The sequence below is a fragment of the Gymnodraco acuticeps genome, unplaced genomic scaffold (genome assembly GCF_902827175.1).
Source record: "Gymnodraco acuticeps unplaced genomic scaffold, fGymAcu1.1, whole genome shotgun sequence".
In the NCBI taxonomy this organism is placed as follows: Eukaryota; Metazoa; Chordata; class Actinopteri; order Perciformes; family Bathydraconidae; genus Gymnodraco; species Gymnodraco acuticeps.
Genome location: NW_022989974.1, coordinates 3,690,225 through 3,717,772, shown reverse-complemented (window position 1 = coordinate 3,717,772; position 27,548 = coordinate 3,690,225). Strand labels below are relative to the sequence as shown.

At 42.9% G+C, this 27,548-nt stretch overlaps 2 protein-coding genes across 2 annotated transcripts in view; one reads left to right on the top strand and one right to left on the bottom strand.

Moving 5' to 3' along the window:
• The window catches only part of plxnd1 (plexin D1), a 62,298-nt gene extending 39,087 nt beyond the window's left edge, over positions 1-23,211 (top strand). Inside the window, 18 exon segments of the mRNA XM_034210939.1 lie at positions 2,458-2,607; positions 5,377-5,491; positions 6,104-6,211; positions 7,795-7,907; positions 8,931-9,035; positions 10,096-10,226; positions 11,254-11,452; positions 11,547-11,693; positions 12,547-12,703; positions 13,055-13,158; positions 15,174-15,237; positions 16,513-16,547; positions 17,156-17,260; positions 17,423-17,586; positions 17,681-17,828; positions 20,740-20,880; positions 21,265-21,339; positions 22,209-23,211. Coding sequence (XP_034066830.1) covers positions 2,458-2,607; positions 5,377-5,491; positions 6,104-6,211; positions 7,795-7,907; positions 8,931-9,035; positions 10,096-10,226; positions 11,254-11,452; positions 11,547-11,693; positions 12,547-12,703; positions 13,055-13,158; positions 15,174-15,237; positions 16,513-16,547; positions 17,156-17,260; positions 17,423-17,586; positions 17,681-17,828; positions 20,740-20,880; positions 21,265-21,339; positions 22,209-22,325 — 2,178 coding nt within the window. The 3' untranslated portion in view covers positions 22,326-23,211.
• Positions 23,212-23,458: 247 nt separating this feature from the next.
• On the bottom strand, positions 23,459-27,482 carry LOC117542995 (rhodopsin-like). Its single transcript, XM_034210938.1, has 5 exons — positions 27,047-27,482; positions 26,691-26,859; positions 26,334-26,499; positions 24,867-25,106; positions 23,459-24,273 (listed from the first exon to the last, which is right to left on the bottom strand). The coding sequence occupies exons 1-5, from the start codon at positions 27,405-27,407 to the stop codon at positions 24,148-24,150; spliced, it is 1,062 nt and encodes a 353-aa protein (XP_034066829.1). The 5' UTR covers positions 27,408-27,482; the 3' UTR covers positions 23,459-24,147.
• Between the last annotated feature and the right edge of the window lie 66 nt (positions 27,483-27,548).

Sequence of the window (27,548 nt, the reverse complement as noted above, 5' to 3'; positions counted from 1 at the left end):
ATAGAGTCAGGGGGTCGCCAAAGGAGGATACATCCTCTGGGGGCCATGAATGCCTTCAATGTCTGAACAACTAACTAATTCGTTTTTTGAGATATTTCAGTAAGGGCCAAAGAGATGGACCAATTGGCCACTAACTGCCATTGCCATCAACGCAGCTAACATGGCTTGAAATCTGATGAAAACACAGAATAGTCTACATTTTATATTCATTGAGAACGGTCAGACTTAAAAGGAGTATCAGTGAAAACACCAGCTTTGACAATCTCTGCTTCTAACACTCCTTTTGGAAATACCACATAGAACAAGCGATGGTATTCTCTTAAGGTTTCTTGGCTCCAAAAGCGGCACTCCTGTAAACTGCCTGCGCCCACTGTGAAGAGCAGACAAGGCTGAGCGTTCCTTTTATTAATATTCACATAAACCAGAGGCACATAAAACACATCAAAGACCCCGTCCGCTGAGACGTGTTGATTTCAGTTGGGGGTCGGAGAGGGGGGGGAGGGTGCAGTGGCAGCTCTGTAGGAAGTCCCATGTTCCCGTGATCTGGCTGATCTGAGCACCTGTCTGCATGGATTCGTCACCCCAACAGGCTGCAGGCTGTGACACCGTATGACATTCAAACGCTAACAGTACAGACAGGGACGTTTGAACACAGCTTTCTCTTGATGTGTTTGTGAGGATCAGGATGAGGCCCCTGCAGGAATCGCTGCCTCAGCCTGTCTACAATGACGACTTGTCGGCGGTTGTTTCCTGTTTTCTTTAGGAAGGTGGATTCCACTTGTGGTTGACCTGAAGGAGGGAGGAAGATTGTGTGTGTTTGTTTAATAGGGAGCTTGTTAGTCAGCCAGATCCTATATTAAGGACCCAAGCTGGAATGTGGGTGTATTTTGTTTGCTTTCATCGTGTTTTGGCCTTCAGAATCCATTGTTTTGGTTAAAAGTTGTGATGTATACATTATGATTTACAATATGCTCCAACATATTCTGTTTGATTATGTGTTGCACTTTGTGCCCATATGCATGTATTAGCAATGTTTGTGTGTGTGTGCGTGTGTGGGTAGTGCGAGTGTTTTGTCTGAGTTAGGAAGCATTTGTTGACAGAGACCCAGGGGGTGGCATCCTGCAGTGGGGACAGGACAGGGCCCTGAGGGTGTAATCAAAGCAAGGAAGCACACTGGGGATAAACACACACACACACACACACACACACACACACACACACACACACACACACACACACACACACACACACACACACACACACACACACACATGCTTCTTCACTCGTCATTCGTCAAAGGAAAATAACATTTCCATACAAATTGGGTATTTTTTGTATTTTTTTGGCTTCACTCCTATATTATAATAATAATAATAATAATAACACGGCACATTCAAAGTTAACTTCAGAGGTGTAGAAATGACCCCTAAAAACAACTTTGACATGACAAGAAACAAGAGTAGTCAGCTTTTAATTTTGTATTTAAAGGAAAAAATTAAGATGAATTGTAAAACGAATATTAAGGGTTTACTATAAATACATAAATAAATAGAAAAGACGGACAAAATAACCGGGTCTCCCTATGCCATGTTCTGCATTTATGGGCCTATAGAGCAAGCACACCATCGTTTTCTTTAACCCTATCTCCCACATATTTGGTGTACGGCTTATTTACTTGAACAGAATAAGCAAAATAACTCATTTCAGCTAGCGGTGCATTTTTACAGCTTTTAGGACATAACGTCTTAAGATGAAATAATTTAGAAGCAGAGATATCCTGACCGTTCGTCCCTACTAGTGCTCCAAAAACACTGGGTGCTACAGTTTTTAATGATGCAACTTGAAAGTATCTTTCATTATACCCTACCTGCCTGGTAAAGATCTTTCATACTCTAAGGCTTTCTGTTACAGTCTCCAACTCCAAGCTGAGATAACCCCTGGTTACATCACTACACAGAATACATAAAAACCATTTTGATCATTGTTTCTGTTTGCCTGGCTGAGTGGTCGTGGAGAAGACATTAGCAGTGTGAGGTCGGGCTTGGATTGCAACAGGACAGAGTTGGATTAAAAAAGGCTTACACCAACAGACTTCTGTAAAGGCCCTGAGAATGTTATTTTGGGCAGACGCAGGGATGACTGTCAGCGGGTTTGTATGTAGAAACTTCCGTGGCCATGTAGGAGAGGCAGCAGGAATGTTTGCTGCTTTAAGCTGAACTCAAGCCCAAACTGGAGGATTGTTTCTGCTGGCTTCCTCTGTGTGACAGCTGCATGACAGGCCTGCCGCAGCTCGGTTTCTCTGTTTGTGTGGATACGAGAATGTTTTTGTGTCTGCATGTATGTGTGGTTGTGAGCCGCTGTGGCCTTCATGTATGTTATCTGTGCCTGTTCAAACCAGGCCCCTCTAGTCTCTTTCCACTGACCGGCTGACGGCTGTTTTGTTCGTTTCTGGCACAGAAAGGACCGAGCGATCTGGAGCTGATGCCGGAGGAATACTCAGTGATGATTGGCTCGTATCCCTGTAACATCAGCTTCCACAACGACCAGCTGTTCCACTGCACCATCAATGGGCTGCTGAGCTCCAACGAGAACGAGCTCCCTGTCACTGTAAGTATGCAAACATGTGAGACACCACAATAAAATACAAAATAAACACGCAAGCTACTGTAGTGTTGGAAATATTGCTGCTTAGACCCTGATCATTTAAGGATATCACCCATCTGTCACACAGTACTCGTAAGCTGTTATCAGAATTTCAGACCATCTGTGATGTTCATTGAAACAGATTTGATCCGCTCTACCATGCACTGTCAGTCACAAGTGTGTGTCTCTCCAGGCATTATGAATGGTTTGTAGTCTCTGAGCCTGCCTCCATGAATCAGCAGTCAGTGGTGAGCCGTCACTTAGCGCCACAATGCCACAGTCGAACAATTAAATGTTTACCTCATACCCTTTATCTCTTCAATCCCTTATCAGCCTGTCTATAATTGTCTATCTCACAAAGCCTATCCGCTCACAGCAAGTCCTCTGATTCATCGATGATCTCCTCGCTTCTGTTTTTGTTTCGTCTTCGAGTTCCCTCTATCTCAATTAAAGGACCTAATGAAGTCTAGGTTGAACACTTCAGTCTTGATCAAATCAGACTCTCTCTTTGTCAAGGCATGTCTCCCATCTGTTGTTGTCTGTTCCGATACATGGGAAAAGCGTTCATCTATATTTAAATACGGACCGAGAGTGGTTTGCCGAAATAGCTCAGAAACATATTACTCTATCTCTTTTAGGCAAGTTGCGTTGCACTGTAAAAAAACGTATCCCCACTTTGACACAGAAATAGCTGGAAAGCTCTTTTATCCCCCTACCCCCTCTCTCTCTTCGTGTACCTGTGGCTCATTGTCATCCCCACCCAACCCTGTCTGCCTCTCAGGATGTCTGAGAATAAACACAGGCAATTAGCGAAGACATAAAGGGAGGGCAGGGGTCAAATAAGATGTCATAACACAAATGGGTGGGCTGCCTGCGTGTGAGGAGTGAGAATGATTTGTGTGCACATTCGACAGAGGCATAAACAACAGACGTTTTCCCTTGTGTCAGCCCATTTGTATAAATGCATATGTGTAGGGCCGTTGCGTGGCTTATGGCCATTTATGTTTCTTCACTTACCTACGGTGGCACATCTATTTTTACACGCCTGTGTTTAGCTTGGCTCTGAAGTGGAGCTGAGCTGCAGAAGTGGATGTGGGGAAGCAGTTTTTTTTGTACCCTGAGCGAAACAGGAACATGGAACAATGGCATTTTCCCCTCCATTACACCAGGCATGGCTATTGCAGTCTCTGGAAGAAGGCCTTCTCTCGCTGGTCTGGGTTAATACATTTCTGGACCAGAAGGAGGAAGATGAATTGAGAAAAAATCAGGAGAGAGCCTCTTGAGCCAGATTCCCCCCTCAGAGTAAGACCAGCGTATGAGGGATTTGGTTTGAGGATTGGAGGCTTTTTATCTGAGGCTCTTTTGATGAAGTATGCTCGGATTGTGGCAGGAAAGGGAAGGATGTGAGGAGGGACCACAGAGACCCTGCTGACTAATCAGAAGGCAGAAGTGCAAGTCCTTTTCTTGTCACATCTGGGTTGCTCTGAACTGGATGACTCCTACAGCTCGTTGCAGCGAGAGGCCATTTTTCTAAATCTAAACTCTGCAATTTATTTCTGTGTCTGCACCTGTGTCCATGAAGAAAACGATGCGTCTGTGTTTATGAGCATGTGTGCAGTTATTTGTGTTCCCATGAACAGCTTCCCATGATATATTGCATGTAGGATTGTTCTGTATTACAAAGAACATATTTAATGCATTCTCTGCTCATTACTACTCCTCCTTGTTCTCCCTCTGTCTTTGTCTCTGTTTTTCAAAATCAAATTTGCTTTATTATAATAATAATAATAATAATAATAATGAGAGTATTGCCATATAGCAGATGTACAAGGTTTACAATAGTGTACTGCTGAATAAATTAAGAACAAAGACAACAAAGGATTATATTGGACTCCAACCAAGTATCCAGGGAGGTCTTTAACAGTTGCAGATTTTAAAGATGAAATGCTTTTTTTCCTCTTTCCTTTATTTCCTTGCACAACTCAGACTTGTGCCAAAGCTGAAACATGTCTATTGTGTTAGTGTTAATGACTTGGAATAATGGTCCGTCATTATACAAAAAAAATCCAAATATATTCTAAAAAAAAACAGCTATTAAGTATTAAGTGAAACATAGACAACCAAATATCTTACAATAAAAATGTATATTAATAAATATACATAAATAATAAAGTATATTAAGATAGTATGTACATACATAAAAGCATTTTAAGGTACACTACAAGTAGTTACATTGGGTTTAATGTTCCTTCTCAAGAAGACATGCTTCATTTGTCATGGTATATGGGTGAGTTTTATTGCTCATTAAATTATGTTTTATGCGCTGAATTGAGATGCTCTTCATCCCTTAAGACTTCTTCTAACTGGATGATCATACAAGTCTCAGATTGTGTGTAAGCAAGGCAGCCTTAAGTGGTATATTTATATTAATTAGGCTTAGGAGAAGAGACAGAATATTTTGTCGACTACTTAAATCAAATGTATGATTTTATGTTATGTTTTAAACACTTTCCCCGCTGCAATGGTTGAATGGTATCTGTATGGGCTATACACCACTACTACTTTAACTATGATCAAATAAAAGATGTATGAAAATAAGATACACATAATTGGACATGATGAGAAAAACACTAGGATGTAAAGATAATTCTAAGAACGGTAATAGTAAAGCGATAACATATCGGAAGAGGAGCTCACTCCACTGTCATGTGTTGTTCCTTTTTCTCTTTCTAGGTGCAAGTGGGGAACTTTCGTCACACCATCGCCATAGTGCAGCTCGGAGGCAGCGAGCTGGCCATCGTGGTGTCCATTGTGGTGTGCTGCGTGCTGCTGCTGCTGTGCACTGTGGGTAGGTTATGTACACACGCTCTCCAGCAGATGATGGATGTGTGCCTGCTGTAGTGATGGATGCTGCAGATGTGGAACAGATAAAAGGAAGTTGGGGGTCAGAGTGTCCTGCACTTGATTCATCCCTCTTCAGTATCCGAAGCACAAAGACCCGACTGTTCCTCTCCCTGTCCGCTCTCTGTGTGTGTGCTGATGTGTGTCTGTGTGTGCGTACTCTGCATTCCTCGTGTGTATGCAGGGCAGGTGTATGGGTGAAAATTGGTGTTATGATGGATTTTCACAGTATCCTGCTATAAATCATCTGTCTGCAGATATTCACAGAAGCCACATTAGGGTTAGATGTTGTATGCAAATTAACTCCTGAAATAACATGTGCATAACTGTTATTTATAGATATACAAGCAACATTTGTATTGACATGATCACAAATACATTCATGTACATTTTTTTCACAGGCTGACAAAAGGTGATTTTAAATTATTCCTGTGTGTCATTTCAGAAACTTTAAATCCTTTTGATCTAACAGATTACTGTCTTGTTTACTTGAGGCTGTCAGTGTGGATAACGGTCCTTGGGATGAAAACATAATAAAACTGCATTTTGTTTTTCCCAGCCCTTGTAGTGTACTGCACAAAGAGCCGGAGGGCAGAGCGCTACTGGCAGAAAACACTACTGCAAATGGAGGAGATGGAGTCACAGATCAGAGATGAGATCCGTAAAGGTGTGTTTGCACAGGAACCCGCACATGCACAGACAGGCACACACACACACACACACACACACACACACACACACACACACACACACACACACACACACACCACACACACACACACACACACACACACACACACACCCTTTAGATTTGTGCAGGCTGTGCTATCGGAGTTTTTTAGAAAGCCAATTATGTTTTTTGTCGATTGACATGAAAAAGGGGCTTGTGGGAAGACTGAAATATTGACCACATATATTTGTGTGTGTGTGTTTGCAAAGTGTGTGTTTGAGATTGTTTCTAGTCTGAAGTGGGAGGGAGACACAACAGATGACAGATTTGTGCCGAGTAAGCGTGACTCATAAAACACAGTGTCTGACAAATGATCAGTCACATGCACATGCACATAGCCTCTGCTGTGGCTACCCTTGATGAACAAGACCCGTGTGTGTGTTCGTGCTGTGTGTGTATTTGTGTTTCCAGGGCATTAGAGTAAAGCTGTGTGAAGGCCACTCCGCGTCTGAGCAACCAGATTTATAGCGTAGAGATGGGGGGGACGGATAGAGAAAGAGAAATGGAGGGAGGAAGCGATAGGAGCGGGAGTCAGGGCCGCGAGTCCGGGGAGAAGCAAAAGCGTGGGAGGGAGTTGAGGTGGGGGGGGGCGAGGTTGTTTAGTCAGAGGACACAGATAGATTTGTGGCCGAGTTCAGGGTGAGTGTGCAGAAAGCGACGGATAGTTCTGCTAGACGAAAGATGTGATAAAAGCAAAAGAAGAGGGAGTGAAGGAAAATGGGAAATTGACATATTCCAGGTTACAGGAATGAGAGGGTTGTGGTATTTGTCTGCAAAGTGAGGCAGAAGGGAGGTTTGGTATTCAGGCGTGCTGCGTCTAATCAGGAGCAAGGTGTGAACTGACTGCTGGTTTAGAGGATGCTTTTGTGAGCAGGAGGATAAATAACCTGCAGGAGTAAAGGAAATATGTTTAAATCCATCAGGTCTAGCATTCCCTTCTCTCCACACAAACACAGTCTGAAGAAACTGGCATTGTAACCTAAATATGTCTCTCATCCTGTGACAGGAAGAGCTTTTCTATAAAGGGATCTCCAGCCTCTCATTAGAGGAGAACATTATCCTCTCCTAGAACATGCTATCCTATAAAGTGGCTACAATATTAGCATTAGATTTCAGTCAGTGTCTGGACATGCTGATACTGTTTCTGCAGCATGTAAACCTCCGCCTGCACACATGTTTTGGATGAAGGAGTGGATTTGGCTGCTCTGGTTGTCCTTTGCTAAATATTTGCCTGCATCTAGAGCTGGACTGAAATAAAGAGAGGGAGGGGGGAGAAGATCAGCGCATACGTTTTTGGTTAGATTTAGGGAAATCAAATGATACATTTCTGTGTCTCATCTAAAATCTCTTTTACTGAATTCACCCAGATCCCACCGGGAGAATTTGATATGTATCGCATTAGCATTTGAACAGAAGTCTGCGACATTTTGCTTAGCAACGAATTAAGCTTAAGGGCTGTGGTTTAAAATCAAACAGTCCCAGGAATACATCTGTATTTTTATTTATTTTTTCCCTTCTAGGCTTTGCAGAGCTCCAGACGGACATGACAGACCTGACCAAGGAGTTGAATCGCAGCCAGGGCATCCCCTTCCTGGAGTACAAACAGTTTGTCACACGCACGTTTTTCCCCAAGGTGAGAACGCTAATCCCATTTCTCCTCACGATCTGATTTCAACTGGCAGACTGACCATACCATTTTTCAAAACAGGGTTATTTTTCCACCTACATGTCCCATTTTTCTATATAGGATGAAAATTCACCTTGAAACTTTGAACCATACAGCAGCAGCTAGGGAAGTGTAGCTCAGTTTGGCACCCTGCAGGAGAGTTAATGTGTTCTCTGTAGGTAAGCATTTTCATGTGTGGTCCATCTTGAAGGAACAATTGGGGTCTATCAGTTTGTGGGTGTTTTTCCACCAATACAGACTAACAGAACTCAGGGGGCTTTGTCTTACAACCACAGACATGGACCTTCTAGAGCCAGAATAATGGCAGGCACTGATACAAGGAAACTTTCCACCTGATTTCTCAAAACACACTCCTCACCCAGCTCACACACCCACACTGTTTTGCAAGTATACAATATCTTTCACAACGGCAGCTGCGCTGGTTTGTTGGAGTACACACTGTTTGTAGTCAAGAAGGAAGTGAGTGGGGAGAGTGCTGAAAAGCTGCATGGAGGAAAACATAAATTCAAGTGTTGCTGCTTCATCGTCTCTCATAGTTTTCCGCTAAAACAGCTCAAACACTTTACTCACGACCCTTTGTGTCGAGAGCTTCTGGTTCTTGTAGATTACACACACACAACAATGTTGGACACAGACTTAGACACAGTGAGAATACAAGCCAAATGTAGCTGTCCTGAAATGAAGGACAGAGTTGAAAGCCTGCCTCTTGGCTCTGGGTCAGCCGGTCTCTGAAGCCATTAAGGATCATGACGTTTCGTGTCACGGTGTTATGTTTCCTTTTCATGGCCAGTCAGGGGCCTACTCAGGGTCTCTTTGTGGAGTTTTGCCCTTTGGTTCTAGATAGCCAATTTTCCGCCAAAGTCTTAAGGCCAGCTCTTTTGTTTTCCCTGTCTTTATCATCTCCCTGTGTTTATGAATAGTGCTGACATTGCATTACAGTTTGTTTGTGTGTGTGTTTATGTGTTTTAGATGTTTTCGGATTACGAGAAGAGTCTGGTCCAGCCTGCCTTCGAGTATGATGGCCTGGGCCCTCGAGTGCTGCCGGAGACCCACCCGCTGCTGCAGGACTGGCAGGTGAGGGGTTAAGCCATTAGGGTTTCTTCTGCCAGAGTGTATTGATGTGGCTCCTTTTTCACTCCCTTGCTTCAACTGGGTCACGCACGCTGAAGCTTATTAAGGTTTCACATTCGGCGTTTTGTTGATGGGGAGTAAAGAAAAGCACATTGTGGTTTTATTTTTCTTGTTGAAATGTGTTTGTGGAGTGAAATCAGTGGGCTGTTTGAGTGAGCTTATGCTCTTGTGTGTGCAGATATTAAAACTAATGAATGTCATTCAATGGTTTCTAGTGAGTGAGACACAATATTTCAGCTTGTCAAACAACACGCTGCCCACCAAGTTGATGGCAGGTTGTTTTCACACTTCCCACTGGCTCCGACGGCTTAGACGGCCAAACAGTCTACTTCTCATCAAAATCCATCTCTTGTTGTGGATTTGTGTAGTAGAGGGGCGGATGGGAGTAAGAGTTATAAAGAGAGAGTGGGAGAGGGAGCGTGCACTTTCACAAAACTCTGCAAATGCGGGATGAAAGCTAAAGTACGTGCATGTGTGTCTGTGCACGTCAGAAAGAGAGAAAGTAATGATCGCACTGCTGGTTTTGGGTCGGCAGCCGGGGGAGGCTGTCTAGCAATGATGAAGTGCCTTGGATCCACATCGTCTTCCCAGGAAGTGTTTTCCAGGTCACAGCAAATAAATCTCATATGCGGGCATTTATCTTAATGGACACCCCTGTTCTCCTTCTGTCAGACTGCAAACCATATGGCTGCAGTCCAGAGGGAAGACTTCATCACATTGCTGCTTAGTCGCACCCACAGATAGACCATACTCATTAAGTCGAGTCGGCACATTTAGAGGCAATCACACACAGTCTGGGACCGGAGCAGAAGATACAGATAACACGGGGGGAGGTGCCCGAAGAGGCAGAAGGAGGAAGTGTGATAGAAAGATGAAGTGTTTAGATTGGTCACTTGAGACAAGAGTTGGCGAAAATAGATTAGGGAGGGCGCAGCAGGTGTGTAATGCAGTATAGGTGACACCACACAGAGAAATAACTGTTTCATCGCCCTTCTGCCCTCAGGAGAACAACACGACAAAGCCTAACGTAGAGGAGGGCATCACTCTGTTCTCCACTCTTCTCAATAACAAACACTTCCTGGTCACGTTTGTCCACGCCCTGGAGCAGCAGAAGGACTTCGCTGTACGAGACAGGTAAAAGCATCAACTAGAGACAGAAAAAGAGTCCATCAAGACAGACCATTACATCGAATAATAAAGCACCTTTAATGTATATTTTTTTATCAACAAGTGATGAAATGACTACATACATGTATTAGAAAGGTGTTCACGGTAGTCACAAACACAAATCTGATTTTCTCTTGTTCTACTATCTTGAGCTAATTGCATTGGTTTTACAGCTCGTAACTTTTTTGGTTCACTCCAGTGGCATCTGGCAACTGTTTTCAGCAACGCCTCTGAAAACATGTAAACTGTACATCTTCCCAGGAACAAGGCGCAGACAGATAGTGTTAGCAACAAGCTGGTGAATACAGTGCAACAATTACTTGCTATAAAAACCAGGTACATTTCTCATGAGATGATGTAGAATAAACAGAGCTGTGGCCCAAATGATTGAAAACTGAAATAAAAACGTTATATAACACGGTAGTATTTATATACAGGTTTTGATTTGCATTTCATTGTGTACATAACGTGTCTCTATTTTTCCAGTGTTTACAACAGAATTGTTTTACTTTCTCGTGTCTGTTGCTGCTGTGCACGGCGCAAATAATGTGTTTACTGTTCAGAAAAGTGGTTGCTCAAGGTTTGTAAATACTTGGTCATTTATCAGTATTGCTCTTTCGCTCCTGATGTCCTAAAACAATACCGTCATTGTGGACAATCAGAGAAAAATTCCAGAAGCAAGACCACATCCCTGTCCCAGCTCAGCGTCAGCACTTACTGACTAATGTGGCCCCTCTCTCCTGGATTAAAGGGGCTTTGTTAGGGAAATCCCCTGCACCTCTGGACTTACTCACCCGGATACTCCCTGCATTAGATCAGTCCTTTATTTGGCTCTGCAGTCACAGGTGCTGTGGGGAGGATGAAACCATGTTGTTGCTTCTAGCGTATAGTTATTTTTAAATCTCCAATGACCACACGTACTGACAGGGCATGTTTGAATGAGCCTGTTTTCGCTCATCTGTCTCCTCCGCTAATCTGTTTTCTCACCCTTTAGATGCAGCCTGGCGTCTCTGCTCACCATCGCTCTTCATGGAAAGCTGGAGTACTACACCAGTATCATGAAGGATCTGCTGGTGGACCTGATTGATGCTTCGGCTGCCAAGAACCCCAAACTGATGCTGCGCCGCACTGAGTCCGTTGTGGAGAAAATGTTGACCAACTGGATGTCTATCTGCATGTACAGCTACCTCAAGGTGGGGCATCGCTCAGTTATATGAGGCAGGCTTGATTAAAAAGCAATAACCACATCTCTGATTATTGACTCTACTTTTTTGTCTTGATCTTAAGGAAACGGTGGGCGAGCCTTTCTTCCTGCTGCTCTGTGCAATCAAGCAGCAGATCAACAAGGGCTCCATAGACGCCATCACAGGGAAGGCCCGCTACACCCTCAATGAGGAGTGGCTGCTGCGCGAGAACATTGAGGCCAAGCCACAGGTCGGACCCCTCACACACTCAGTTTATATTTCACACTCTAGGTAGCGCTGACCGACATACTATACAATGACTTTTTTTTAAATGCTATGTTGCATATTTGATCAATTCTTTAACTACTTTTTATGGAATAGTATATTGTGACTTTTTTTGGATCACTGTGACATTTCGATTTACATTTTTAAGACACACTGTACTTTGTACTTTTTAATGACAGTTTATCATGAGATAATATACTTTGACATTTTTGGGCCATTTTTGGTGACATACTATACTATGTGTAGAGGAAACTTCTGTGTAGCTATGCAGTGGGAGTCACCGACTCAGGAAGGAGACACGGGAAGAGCAGTAGCTTTGATGTCAAACACATGATGGTTTATTTGGAGTTAACGGCCGGAGGATTCACATCACAAGTCCAAGAGTCAGAGGTTCTGACTTCACGGTAGAGTTGCCACGTCAATTCTGAAGAACTCTACCCCAGACCCCTGTATTTAGCTAGTTCAGAGAGCATCATCAACATGCTGCATAACAAGATAGAATGATAACACCTCTATCAGCTGACGCCAACAGGCAGGAACAGGGAGACAAAACACTGAGAGCACAGCAGCCAAGGTTACAGGTGCCTGTGCTCAGTCAGGACAGTTTGAACTGATACACTGGGTCAAAGTTATGGGCCTTGGAAAATATTCCACAACACTATGATTTTTTTTATTCTGCGCTACACTGAAGATTTTTTGACTTTTGTGATGAGACACTGTGCCCTGATTTTTTTATTTGACAGCCAAAAAGTTTCAGTCGAGCTGAAATGTAAAACTTTGCAAAGTTTGAAATGTGTTGCTCTCTGTTTATTTTGCAGAACATCAATGTCTCCTTCCAAGGCTGTGGCATGGACTCAATATCAATCAAGGTCATGAATACAGACACAATCAGCCAGGTGAAGGAAAAAATCTTAGAAGCCTTTTACAAAAACCTGCCATTCTCCCAGTGGCCCCGAGCAGAGGATGTAGACCTGGGTAAGAGCACATTTTCTCTGATTATTTTCATCCTTACCCCTCCCCTGCCGTCTGAGATATAGTAATCTCCTTTGCAAAAGGTCAATTCCCCTCATGAAGCTCAACTAACCTGAGGCTGCAATATAATAAATGACAGAATGCATCGAGGAGACTGTACAGTCATAATCACAAAGAGTTATTGCTTCCAAAAGCTGTGGAGCCTGCAGAGCTGATTTGATTAATGGTGCTAGAATATTTCCACAGGTCGCGACACAGAGACTTAGCGCACGGCTGCCCTCTGTCTCGCATATTCTTTTCCAAATTTGGGATGAAATTGTCTAATATCAACTCTCCTGTCTCCTTTCCCCTCAGAATGGTTTGACTCTGGCAGCAACAGTAAGGTCCTGCAGGACCTGGATAACTCCACATTGATGGAAGACGGCCGGAAGAAGCTCAACACGGTCTTCCATTACCAGGTGTGTGTTTGTTTGTGAGAACACTATGGTAGGTGTAGTCATTGTGAACATGTATATGCCTGATATGTAACAGTAACAGTGTTGCAGGTGAGACCTCCTTGTAAGTGGTGTCACTGAGTGGGAAGATGCTCTCTGTTTCTCTGTGGCTGCACACAGTTAGTTTGTAGGTGTTTGTGTGTTTGTCTGCTGTTGTATGATGTGTCTTGTTGGACACAGGTCATTTACTGTGACAAAACTGTAGCAGAGCTGCCACTTTTCTACTGTTGTTATGCAGATTCTGCATTTAGACATCATATATATACACTGCAATTATACAATAATTAGTAAGCATTGTCCAGTAAAAGAAAACTCTGGATAATTGTAGTGTCTAACACTTGTTATTGAGTACAAAATTGGTTACCTGTCAATGACCTGTTACCATGACAACATCAATGATGTGTGTGCAATGTATTATCTAACTCCTAGATCCCCTCTAGTCTAGGAATTATTTAAAGACAGAATAACAGTTTGTGTTTCTGTTCACCTTCCCTCCTAATTTATGCTTTTTTTTATCTCAGTGAAAAAACACCAGAATCTATGAATATGCAAATATTTTTCAATTTCCCAGAAGAAAAGTCACCCACAAAAAGATGATTTATTAAGTATAATTACGATGTTGTGACTTTATGTCAGGTGATATGAATAAGATAATTGGGTTGTAATTGCACCTAATAAATCATATTTTTTGGAGCTTCTATTTTTTAAGCAGGAGCCCCATTTCTCTTAAAATACTTTCTACCATTACGCCTTCTTACTTAATGTCATGTCAGGATGTTCAAAGTATTATTTTTCAAAGGGTTTAGCTGCCAACACGTGTCCTACTTAACAGAAAAGTCCAAGTTTTCACATGCAACTTGTGTAAGCTGCATATTAGACCACGACTGGCTTAAAGTAAGTTGAGATGCCACTAAATAATGTTTGTAGGTCCACATTGTTATCAACTCAGATGAAAGGTGAGCACAGAGAAACTTTTCACACTGATCACTGTTAAAACAAACGCCTCTCATCCATCATTCTGAAAGTCAAACATTAAAGTAAAGTAAGCAAACATATGTATTTCTAATGGAAGGGGGCTTTAATGATTTAAAGCATTTGTTATTTTAACTGTTCAAGACTTACTCATTCATAATGCTAGTCTAATATGTTCAATACTTAATCATTAAAAATACAAATTCCAATATCTTTTCACATAGAGCATCAATGCAGGAAACTAACCAACCATCTCTTACATATTCAATGAATTAACTTTACCATACATTACTTCTACTACGAGTAATACTACTAATAATAATATGCTTACATACACACTTACTACCTGTACATTCTATAAAAAAACAATATATTTTTATTTTAATGGCACACTAATTCAGGAGATTAAATTATTGTATTATAAACTTGCAATAAAATAATAATATAATGCAATTTAAATCAAACACAAGAAATCCGAAGCACACTCCTAACACTCACTGCAAAATAAAGTAGAGGTCATGTCGTTAAGCATTTGGTTATGTGTATGTTTTTTCATGTCTAAGTTAATTTGTCCGTGAGTGAGCAGTCGTTCAGTGACCCTTGACCTTTGGCCCCTTTACCTGTACTTGTTAAGTGCTCTGTTTAGTTTTTGCTGAGCCATGGGACAGAGCTGTGAAAGCAGTGAGCTGCAGCGTGTACAAACAGTCTGGGTTCACTGGTGAGGCTGTTCAATCCATTTCACTGCAGGTTGACTTTAATGAGCCCTGCCAGGCTCCTGCAGACTTGCCACCACTCTAGATGCACGCAATACTGACACACACACATACAAATATACACACACACACGCACACACACACACACACACACACCTCTCAACACTGCACTCCCCTGGAGGGCATGCTTAATGATGCTGTTCTGGTGCACCCCGGCTCACCTCTGACCCTGTGCCCTCTGTCCTTTCTCCTCTTTCTTTCCTCCCTTCTTCTTCTTCCTCTCTCCCTTCACAGATCCCCGAGGGGGCATCGCTGGCCATGAGCATGAAAGACAAGAGAGATAACACCCTTGGGAGAGGTACGTCACCTTCAAACACAAACCACTCCCTGTCGCTTTGTCGCCCACACTTGGATAAATCCACGCACTCCCTGGATCACAGGAAACAGAACATGCTTAGCTGCTCACGAGAACACGATACGCTCATGTAAACATGAAACCACACACCCTCCCGTACCCAAAAGACACGGCGGACATCCAAACACACTCGCAGCTAATAAATCACAACACTAATGCTTTGCACAGGAGTTACGCCACCTCCTCATTTAAAACTCTCTTTTCTGTGTTATAGATATAACTCATTAGCATATTTCAGCTTTAGTGAAAACATGCGACACAAGTGGGCACATTGTCCAACTTCAACATGTAATATAATGAGGGCTCTGCCTGTTGATGGATGAGTTTACATACAGTACAGCTTTTAATGGCCTTGTCCATTCTATGCTTAGGGTCTACCTGACATAATCAGTACCAGACCAGAGCTCAGTGCTGCTCCGGCTATGTCCATCAAAGACTCTCCTCTCATTCATACTCGGCCAAAAATAAGCTTATGTCGACCAAACCTGGCTCCGGCTTCAAAGCGTCAAGGGGGTGTTATGAGCCTGTAGTGCTCCCTGGCTAATATAAAACACTGTCCTGCCTGCCTGTGATCAGTGTCGAGGGTCTGGACTGAGGCCCGCTGGGCAGGAGCATCTCTGGCAGAGTCGGCTGTAATGAGAAAACACTCACAATACTGTTCTGTGTGTATCTGCACAAATGCATGCCTTTGTTTTCCTCTAGTGCACATACAATGATTTACTGTATTTGTTTTTCGGCTTTGAGCTTGTGTTTGGAAACGCGTCTAAATGTATTCATATATGTTCACGTATGCACACGGTGTGTTTGTGTTTAGTTCTATATATAAACCAGTGAGGTTTGTGCACTTTCCCAGCGCTGGCAGAGCATTAGCATATCATTACACCGGCTCCAGAACCAATCACAGACTCTGTGTCTGTCTCCCCTAATCTCTCTCTTTTCTCTCTCCATTCACTCGTAATCTTTCTCCTTCATTCTCTCAGACAGCCCCCCTCTCCTCCCAGCCCACAGTCCACCTTAATCACTTTCTCCTCTTGCATGTACTCTATCTCCCTCGCTCTACTGTCAATCTCCCTCCTGTGTGTTTTTTTTCTCCCTCTTATCTGTCACACTCCTATGTGCCCCCTCCTCCTGTCTCCTCTCGTTCTCTCAGGTCTCCACCTCGCTGATTGCACATTGTTTCATGCTGTATGTTTCCTTCTTTGTCTCTTTCTCCTTTAGTTAAAGATCTGGATACCGAGAAGTATGTACACTTGGTAAGTATCTCGTCAAGAGTTTATTCCCAGAGCTTTTCCTGTGTGTGCCACTGTCAGTCAGCTCGGAGCAGGCATGATGATAGAGAGAATGGGGGGTGAATGGAGGTGAAAAGGAGAGCTGCTGAGAGGACATGACAGCACTAATGCCACTTAAGCTCTTTTATAAACGTCAGCCAAGATATGGGCCCTTTGACTTTAGAATAATGAGTTCCTTTGAACACAATTTGCCGGATGAATAGTTAGTTTTGCAGGACAGTTCTGTGGTCTTTTATTTTGACGAGGAGGTGGATTTTAATGTTTTCTACTTTTCCCCTACCCCCATTTAGACCTGTATGAGCAAGTCAGACACATGTTCCTGTACACAGCAACCAGAGAGAAGCATGAGAATTCCCCCACTTCCATAATTTCCTCAATTCTGTATATCATCTAGTGCTTCAAAAATACCCTGATGTGGTTTGTGGATCATGTGTCTAATGCAAGAAGCAGAAAATTCCCCCCGCTGACGGCTGAGACGGCGGAGACAGTAGAGCATTCATTGTGCTTCTTATGAGGGGTTTTATTGCTTCAACCTGTGTGTAGTATGTTGACTTTTGGCTTCTGGTTTTCAGGTCCTACCTCATGATGATCAAAATGACCACAAGAGGTCACACAGGACGAGCCACCGAAAAAAGGTCCTTCCTGAAATCTACCTGACGCGCCTGCTGTCTACTAAGGTGAATATAAGGGGCAAGACATTACAAACACACTAAAGTAACAGCCTGTCTACTGAGCCCTCTTTCTATGTCTCCTTTCCATGGCCCTTATTAGCCTCAGGAGCCATCTCAAAATTCCCACATCCCATGAAACCATATCTCCTTTTCTCTTTTCCTCTACAGGGAACTCTTCAGAAGTTCCTGGATGACCTCTTTCAAGCCATCCTCAGCATCCCTCAGGACCGCCCCCCTCTGGCTATCAAATACTTCTTTGACTTCCTGGAGGAGCAGGCTGACAAGCGGGGCATCACAGACCCAGACACCCTGCACATCTGGAAAACCAACAGGTAGACATCCGAACGCTGTGTTCAAAGTCCCCTTTGGGCATCTCACTGTGAGTGTGCAAGTCTTTTAAAAGCGTATCTTTCCGTCTGTATGCAGTTTACCTCTGCGGTTCTGGGTGAACATCCTGAAGAATCCTCAGTTTGTGTTTGACATCGATAAGACGGACCACATGGACGCCTGTCTGTCTGTTATCGCCCAGGCCTTCATAGATGCCTGCTCCATTTCTGACCTGCAGCTCGGAAAGGTGAGATTAACTATCTTTTTATTTTCCTATCTGGAAACTGGCAACATTACATGTTCTGAGTTAGATAATAGCAGTTCCTGTACCGATGGGTGTACAGACAAACTGGATCATTATGGTATTAAACTAAACTTTAGAGTTATAAGGAGCATCTTTTTCTATGACTTACTGTATGGACTTTATTTGTGAAGGACACTGGTGATAATTATATCCTTTGGAGGTGTTGGGAAGTTACATTGACTCAGAGAAAGGGTTCAACTTTTGACACACCTGTTCTTTTTGCAGCATTTTTGACTCGTGTCTCTCGAGGAATTTGACCACACACCTCCCGAGTCCCCCTGTGAACCTAGCTCTTATCCCTAAGCCTTCAGACTGTCAGCTCCATCTACCTCTCCATGTTATTTCAGCCGAGTCGGCTGATCCAAGGTCATGAGCACCAGGAATCTCTTTTTTTGTGCTATGGGTGTGTGCGTGTTTTCGGCATGTGTGTGTGTGTGTGTGTGTGTGTGTGTGTGTGTGTGTGTGTGTGTGTGTGTGTGTGTGTGTGTGTGTGTGTGTGTGTGTGTGTGTGTGTGTGTGTGTGTGTGTGTGTGTGTGTGTGTGTGTGTGTGTGTGTGCTTGCATGTCAATGTCCTTACTGCTCACAAATCCGTCTCATCCCTCAGACACCGTGACCCTGAGCACGCTCTGCTTCCTGTCTCTCTCTGAGTGGCTTCCTCCCTGGAGGCAGCCGAGGACTCATCAAATGATGCTCCTCTTTCTCTGAGAAACAGTCTGATTTATACACTTCAGTGCCAAAGAGCCAGCACACTCACGGCAGAAATATTCCCACATGCTCGATGCAAGGACATGCATTAAAACTCCTGCAATGAGACGTTTCCACACACACTGCTGCGTCCTCATTAAAATGTTGCATCTGGCTGTGCACGTATTGAGGAGTCACAGGTTCAAGGATATGGCAACATGCTTTACTGTAGGACATTTGAATCATTGATACTTTGTACATTTGGGAAAGTAAATTGGGGATATAGAAATGTATAGATATGAGTCAGTAAAGTGCTTACATTTACAGTATATATTCTTTGCAATATGATATAAATCTATTGCTCAACATACATAATATATAGTTTTGCAGTGATGGTTAAATCATCCGACTATATAACTATGTCATTGTATTGACATTTTCAACATACTATAGGTCTACTATGTCACACGTCCGGAGACACATACTATATTTCATAACTTTTTACACTATGCCTTTATGCCCATGTTGTTTTTTATTTATATTTTCGACTACTACCATGTATTTCTTTCCAGATATTTAAGCATTACTATACTATGTAATAGTTTTTTGATACTTTCATCATATTATACAATATTCATTTTTGACGTACTTTACTATGCCTTTTTTCGATATGCAGTACGTTTACGTTAAAACCATGTCCTTTTTGTAATATTTTCGACATACTATAGTATTACTTTTGTTCAAGATACTAAACACTGACCTTTTATTCAAAAATATTATACCATGTCGTTTTTCCCTGATATTTTACTATACTTTGTAGTTTTTTTCAGATATTCACATGGCATTACATGTATTACCATTACTATGACTTTTGATGACATACCTTACTGTGACTATGCTATGACTTTTTACGACAAACGACATTATCTGACTTTTTACGACATAATTGTATAACTTTTGATATGCCGTACAGAGTATGACTTTTCTAACTCTTCTCACATATTATACTGTGACTTGTTTCTTTTCTACAGCATTTTTTGGTGGAATTATGACACAGGATACTATAATTCTTCAATGACTTTCACATACCTCTAGCAATGACAGTTACTTGTTCGTCTGTATGAGTGTGTTGATGGCCTCGGGACAGGCAGTGAGGGGTACGGGTCTGGATTAGCAGTAGCACAGCAGGGGTGACCGACAGAGGGGTAGGAAACCAAGCAATGATTGGTGTTTCCACGGAAACCCTCTTATCTGGCAATATGCACACATGGAGGGCCACGGGGTCACAGGGGGGGTTACCAGGCAGATGGGAGAGCAGCAGGAAGTGACCTTGTGGACAGGAAGCGAGAGGGTTCCCTATCAGAAAGAGGCTTTCCACTCACCTAGCACCTTTTAAAGCACACAAACATGCACACACATTCAAAGAAATACACAAATTAGGTGACAGAAATAACTCATGACACATAGAAATATGAAGGTGCGCTGTAAGCACATTCACTGATGCTGAAAGCTGAGGCTGTCCTACTTTCTCCCTGTCCCTTTCTCTCATATACAGCACACCAACACCTACACACACACTTACTTGCAACAGTAGTCACCACTAAAACCCAACCTCTTAGCCCCGCTACTTTGCTTTGTGCTTGAATAAGCAGCAGTGCCTGAAGTGACTGTGGAGAAAGCGGCAGAGGCATGAAGGAGTATTGTTTAGACTGGAATGTTCCTCTGGCTCTGAGTTTGTGAGTCTCCTGTTGTGCAGAAAGGAAACGGTTCCCTCCCTCCATTGTCTTACTATAGCCTGCTTTGGATCGGGTCTTCAACAATGTCCTCCAGTCCTACTGAACAGTCCCTATTAGGACATAAACCTGACTGCCAATGATGTACAAACCTCTTCATTCAAGATTTAGGGTTTAAATTATTGATAAACTCTAAGAGGAGCGTTGCTACATTGCTTTTAGCATGCAGTTGTACATGGACCTTGAACATGTTCATCAAATGATGTGTGGCTCTACCAGGGGGTGCTGGGGGGAAGTTACTGAGCTCAAGGAAAGTCTGTGTCAAGCTTGCTCACATTTGCTCCCGGGCATCGTAGCTACACTGCCAAACTAAAATGGATATGTCTGCAATAAATGGTTAGAAATGTTCTGATTGCAACATTTTTGTTTTTTTCAGGACTCCCCTACCAACAAGCTGCTGTATGCCAAGGAGATCCCAGAGTATAAGAAGAGAGTGCAGTGCTACTACAAGCAGATACAGGACATGCCACCTCTTAGCGAGCAGGAGATGAATGCTCACCTGGCTGAGGAGTCACGAGTGAGTAGTGTTCCCTGTGTGTTAGGGATCTGGCTCCACAAAAGTCACCTCTGGAACTCCCTCCCTCCTGACATCCGCAACACTGACTCTCTCCCCATTTTCAAATCACGCCTCAAAACATATCTCTTCACACTCGCATATCCACCCTGATCATTATCCATCACACATCCTCTGTTTTATTTATTTGATTTGTTATATACTGCATTGTCTTGTTTATGTTTCTTATGCTGGTGTTAGGTATTGTGTATCTTGTTTTTTATGTGGTTGTACGGCGACCTTGAGAGCCTTGAAAGGCGCCTATATAAAATAAATGAATTATTATTATTATTATCAATCACACGTTTTATTGTGGAATCTAATACATGTCTTTCGTCCATCCTGCAGAAATACAGAAATGAATTCAACACCACCCTGGCCTTGACAGAAATCTACAAATATGCCAAGAAATACAGAACGCAGGTAAGAAAGGAGATGTTGCTTTCTGTCTTTCTGATCTCAGAATCAGATACGATATGTTACTCGTGTTTGAACTGGCCCTTCGCTGAACACCTCGACCCCTTTTGCTTTTTTAAGTTTCAACAGATGGGTATCAGAGCGTGACATATCCGTGTGGAGGATCTTATGCATGTTGAGAAATGTTGTAAACTGTTTTAAATCTGTCACTCTAAGCAAACAACATGCTGTTTAGCCTCCTTTTATCCATCACCCCTAGCCGCCTAATAAGAGGGTTAAGTTGCTGCTTCATGTATTTTCTGTTTCTTTATTAACCAACCCTTTACAAGCCCCTGCAGTCTTCTCCAGTGTTTCTTTACTGCTGTGACTATTCTCAAGAGAGGCTTAGTGAGTGGTTACTGTGCCTTAATGGAGCACCCTCATGATAATGACGTTTAGATTCTTTCCTCTGTCATGCTACTGTACTGACGTGGGCCAGGGGCTTAGAGTCTGATTCACAGAGCTCTGTGAATGGCCCCTGATTGCCTATTCTCTCGCCCCAGCTCAGTTTGCTCTGCTTCGTATCACACTGCTGCTAAGAGCCCATCAATCCCTCTTACACCGTGACAACTATTGGGCATGAAAAACAGAGCAGATGTGGGTTTTGTAAATATGTGAAGAGTTAAGGCTTTTGTGGTGTTGAGGCATGCGTGAAGGCTGTAGAAGAGGCTGAAGCACTTCACTTGTTCTTCTGCCGCTTTCCCTTTTCTCTTGCTCAACTTTCTATGTCCAGGCAGGTGGCTGATTTCCTCCCTCCCTAGATAGATAGATGGATGGATGCATGAATGCACCACAGACACTAAAAGTCTGTTTCTTTTTCTATCTCCCTCGATCAGGTGGTGACCGCTCTGGAGTCTAACCCTACAGCACGTCGCACTCAACTGCACCACAAGTTCGAGCAGGTCATTGCCCTTGTGGAGGACAACATCTACGAGTGCTGCAGCGAAGCCTGAACCTGCCAGTGTCTTTTCTACTAGCCATCTCTTTCTCCTGCTGACAGCTGCCTTTCTCCTGCCTCCATAGTTACTTGGGAATGTCTGCCTTCATAAGGAGTTAGCCTTCATAAGTGTCATTATTTCCCACAGACTATAAGAAGCGTGGAAGGTGGCAAAGGACTTAAACCTGCCTCTCAAGCGCCATACATTTGCAAGGTGTTCCTCCTCTGATCTGGGAATGCCGAGCTATTTTCCCAAATCTTTCTCCAGTTTGGCTCAGCTATGCTTTAGAGGAAAGGTGTAAGGGCGTGGAGATGAGTCTTTACAGTTACTGGGACCTACAGTAAGCCCTGGTGGCGATTTTAACGCACTGAACCCTTTTCTTAAGGGAACGAGCCAATGATGCACTGTACTGTATTATAATGTCCATAGCAATATTTATAGATGTGTTATAATGATTTCAAGTGGCCTGTTCATCAGGATGAGTAAGAAGCACCTCGATAAACTCCTCATCTCCTTAGGCCTGCATAGTTCTCAGGTGTGCTTGGTGAAGATGGGGGACCCCGCTCCCATCCATCGGTGCTTTGATGGATACGTCCCAATGTGCTTTGCAGGTTGATGATGGATTGAGGAGAAATAGAGAGAATATAAATGACTGAGATGTATTGAATAAGATCTAATGTAGTTCACTGGGAAGAGCTGCATTAGTATAGACGTGTTGATCAGTGTGCTTGTTAACGAATGAACTTAATGTTGGATTCTGACCAATTTAAAAGAGGGAAATTTACATTTATGAGAAAAAAGTGAACTCAATATAAGGAGAGACTGTATTTGTGATGCCAAATGACTTGTCAGAGTGTGAAATAAATTACAGTATTTAGGCTTTTAAAGTGTCTAATGATGACAATGTGTATTTTTCTAAGTCTCAAAGTGCTTCATTTACACGTCCATTACAACATAGCACATTTTAACAACATTTGAAAAGCATTAAGATCTGGCCTGCCACCCAAAAGCGCACAAACTAGCATCTGGAACTTGTCAGAGAGCCTTGTAAACATTATCATGAAAATGTGAGTTAGGGGAAAAGTCGTGCAGACATTTAGCTTTGTTTTTTATTGCAGGACACAGAACAACTTCCACAGGACCCTAGGTTTAACATAATAAACAAAATAATATCCCCATTTCGCTATAATACACACACTGCGTTCTGACATCCTCCACACACACACACACACACACACACACACACACACACACACACACACACTTGCAGGAGGTGCCCTCTCCCTGCAGAGGATTTTTTTTCTGGTCCATCTGTTTACACTCATGTCTCAGTCAATGCCAAGAGCAAACTAACAACCCCTCCTCTGCATAAAGTCAAGAGGAGAGACAAGACCACAGCCCCATCTGATACCTTAAAAACTCAAAAGATTCATGACTAATCTCACCCAAGTAATCATAAAATGGATTGTTTGAAGCGCATTTTGGGGTTATATATAGCTGCAACGTATACCAGTTTGTATTGACCTATTATGTGTTTTGGGGTAGTGGGGAGCTTGGAATGTGTTCAGTTGGATCATCACAACACCCCTTGATGCCGGGTTAAACTCGGTTAAGCCAGCTGAACACTTTCCATGATTAAATGGATTGAAAATACACATGCTGACTCTAGAGATCGTCAGTCCAACCGAGAGAGTGGTTGTGCCTGGGCAGTGAAGACACATGGAGAGGTAAGTCAAGAGGATTGGCCAATAGAGGAGTGTTGCTTGGCGTGGGCGGGTCCCTAGGTGTGCTGGGACAGATGGGACATCAAAGGTGGTAGGGGGGAGGGGGGAACCGGTCAAGCAGGAGCCACTTGGCTGGATATGACTGAAGTCTGAGTTTTGGATGTGGAAGCACCAGAGACCTCAACCTCTCCAAATGGGTTTTTTCCACAACACACCGTGGTGATCATGCAGTTTCTGAACTGGAGGCCAAAAAGGAGAAGAACATAAGAATCAGAGATTCAATTCCCTCAGTGGTGGAAGAAGGATTCAAATTCAATAAAGTACAGGCACCAAAAGGTTAATAGCACCAATACATAAATAAGAAATAACACTTACATTGAAGTACATTGGTTAGAACCATCAGGTAAATGTAAAATAAGATTAGCCTGTATTGATCCCCAATTGAGAAATGTAGGTGTTGCATTAGCACACGAACAGATATGCAGATACAAAATAAGATCAAATATAATTATAAATAAAGACTATAAAATAGCAATTTCAAATAAAAGTACTCACTATTTAAAAAAATGCCTCCTGTAATATTAATGTTATTGTACAAGACATTATTAAGCTTAAAACGTTTTGGTTGGAGCGAAGCTAGTCATTAATGCTTTTAATAGAGTTTGTTAATTTAGTCTTCAGCTTTCCAATCTCTAGTAGTATGATGTAAAGTGGAAATACGCATACAAAGTACATAAACAAAATGTAATTAGGTTCTGTACTTGATAAACTGTACATGTTACCAATGCCTTCATCGCAGCTCTCTTAAACACAGTCACATTTCTTCCCGTACCTGTCTGTTCAGCAGAATGTAGATGATCGGGTTGTACAGAGCAGAACTCTTGGCGAAGAAGGCGGGAGCGGTCATGAAGACTGGTCCAAACTCAGTCCCTTGATTGGCAAAGATGTACCAGGCCACGGTGGCGTAGGGCACCCAGCACATCAGGAAGGACATCACCATGACGATAACCATGCGGGTCACCTCCTTCTCCGCTCTCTGGGTGGATTCAGACTCCTGCTGCTGGGCTGCAGCCTGAAAACATGCAGATAAAGGTCATCATGAAGGTCTGTGATGCAAATGTTAACAAAAGGCTCAGCCAATCACCAGCTTAAAAAAACAAAACCGGATTGAAGCACTAAACAAAGTGATATGTCCTTTAATCAATGGACTTACACTTACAAAGGATAATAGTGGATTTGACTGGATAAATGAGACTTGGATTACACTGCGTGAGTTGTGTGAGAGTTTGTAAACAGATGCTTTAAGTAGCACTTCAATTTCACAAGTAGTAGTATGAGTAATTTAAAAACAAATGATCATTCTGTTGAATGTACCAACTAATACTCTCCAAATGTAAGTGCAAATAAAGACATTATCTGAAATGTATGGGTCAAATTGCAAATTGAGGCTTTAAAATAGAAAGTCTGCTGCTGTTTCAGATTCCAGCCTAATAACAGATTTTGTTTGGTCAATTTGGGACAGCCCAAAATAAATGGTGAACACACATAGTTACAAATCAAGGATATTATTGTTTTGAGGTGATTTGTCCGCCCCCCCGTGGTGAATTGAATACCAAAGTTTGCTCTCTTTTAGCTCTGTTTTTGGTGTCCACTAGCCCTGGTTTGTGCAGTGTTAGATATATGCGGGTCACTGAGGTAACTGTTACCTCTGTGTGCTAAAACATGTGAACCACAAACTACAGCTCGGTCTCCAGCAGCTCCTCAGGGAGTCTGGCTGCTCGGCTGCCAAATGCTCCACGGTGTTCACCAGCTCATGAGAGTGGACCAAAACAGTAAATTTTACTGGGACAGAGCAATAGGAGCTTAAACTTGTTATAATAAATACCTGTAGGTTCTTAAGTGCATGCGAACCCCTTACATTATTTGAATTGTCTTTTAGTTGACAATAAAAAAAAAAAATATAAATAATTGCCGCCTTGTAAAAAAGTCAGCATTATTTTTAAACTATTAACGACTGCTCATATATTATACATGTTGTTATACTATTATTAATGAGGGCATCAGGGTGACACTGAGCAGGCAGACTGCCCTTCAGCTGGAGGGCCGGGTATAAGCTGCCATGTTGGCAATGATCTGCCCTCCTGAAGTGTCCTTGAGCCACTAAATCCCCACATCTCCGCTCTGTGATGTCGCTAACGTCCCTGTGGAGGGGAGGAAGCTACAAAATAACTAAAAACATTTTCTTTACAAGGATAAAGAAGGTATCACATCCTTATTAATAATATGTGGCCAGGCTTACCGCTCGCACAGTGCAGAGTAGGCGACTGTAGCAGAAGAAAATGATGAAGAGGGGGATCGTGAAATGGAGGACAAACATATAGATGACGAATGAGGTGTTGTGGAACTCAGGATTGGGACTGTAGTAGTCGATCCCACAGGAACACTGCATTCCCTCTGGGATGTACCTGCAAGCCACACAGAATCATTTCTATCAACACCATCACACACAGTATTTGATTCTAGATATGAGTCTTTGCGTAAGTGTGCTAAAAGTAAATAAAGGTAATCTCAGATGTGCCTTGGTGTGCAAATGAGACAAATGTTGGTATGGCTTTGAAGCCTGTATCCTAGTTTTTAACACTGAATGATACAGTACCGTGACCATCCGAGCAGAGGGGGAAGAGCACAGGTCAGGGCCATGATCCATGTGAAAGCCAGGCCAGCTATGGCATGTTTTTCCTCAAAGAGGAAGTTGGTCATTGGTTTACAGACCACAACGTAGCGCTCAATAGCCAAAACCACCAGGGACCAGAGACCAATCTCTCCTAAAGCATAAAATAAAGCAGGTTTGACTTTAAATACAGCACACAGTATTTTTATATTTCACACACATCATCTCAAAAAATGTTTGTTTTTAAAATGTTCACAATAAAGAAAGTGAAACACAAATCTAGACAATAGCATTTAGCATACAAAGTACATTTACAGCACATTCACATCCTCCTCTCTTACCTCCTAAGGTGGCAAAGAATCCCTCAACGTTGCAGCCGGTGACGCCCAAGATGAAGTACCCGTTCAGGGCGGTGTAGAGAGCGACCGTGAAGCCGCCAACCACCATGAAGAGGTCGGCCACGGCCAGGTTGAGCAGGACATAGTTCAGAGGGTTCCTCAGCCTTTTGTTTTTGACGGTGACAAAGAGGGTGAGGAAGTTGATGGGGAAGGCGGTAAAGATGAGAAACAGCATGTACGCAGCCACAATAGAGTACTTCCAGGGCTCAGCCAGGTAGTACTGAGGGTGCTCAAAGGGGCTGCGCACCACCCCAGTCTTGTTAGACATGGGGACATAAAAGTTGGGACCTTCTGTGCCTTTCATGGCTGCAGATGGGGGTGTTCTTCCTTCCCTCCGAGACCTTTACACTAGAATACAATAGTCTGTGTCTCTTGTCAGAATACCAATACTGTGAAGTAGTGCAGCCGCAGTGCAAAGAGGGGAGAAAGGTCGGCTGGAGGGATG

Excerpts from the sequence above, each read along its gene's own strand:
- LOC117542995 (XM_034210938.1), bottom strand. The coding sequence starts at position 27,407 with ATGAAAGGCACAGAAGGTCCCAACTTTTATGTCCCCATGTCTAACAAG. Across the intron at positions 26,860-27,046 it reads ATTCTTTGCCACCTTAGGAG|GAGAGATTGGTCTCTGGTCC; the intron begins GTAAGAGAGGAG and ends TTTATGCTTTAG. Across the intron at positions 26,500-26,690 it reads CCTCTGCTCGGATGGTCACG|GTACATCCCAGAGGGAATGC; the intron begins GTACTGTATCAT and ends TGTGGCTTGCAG.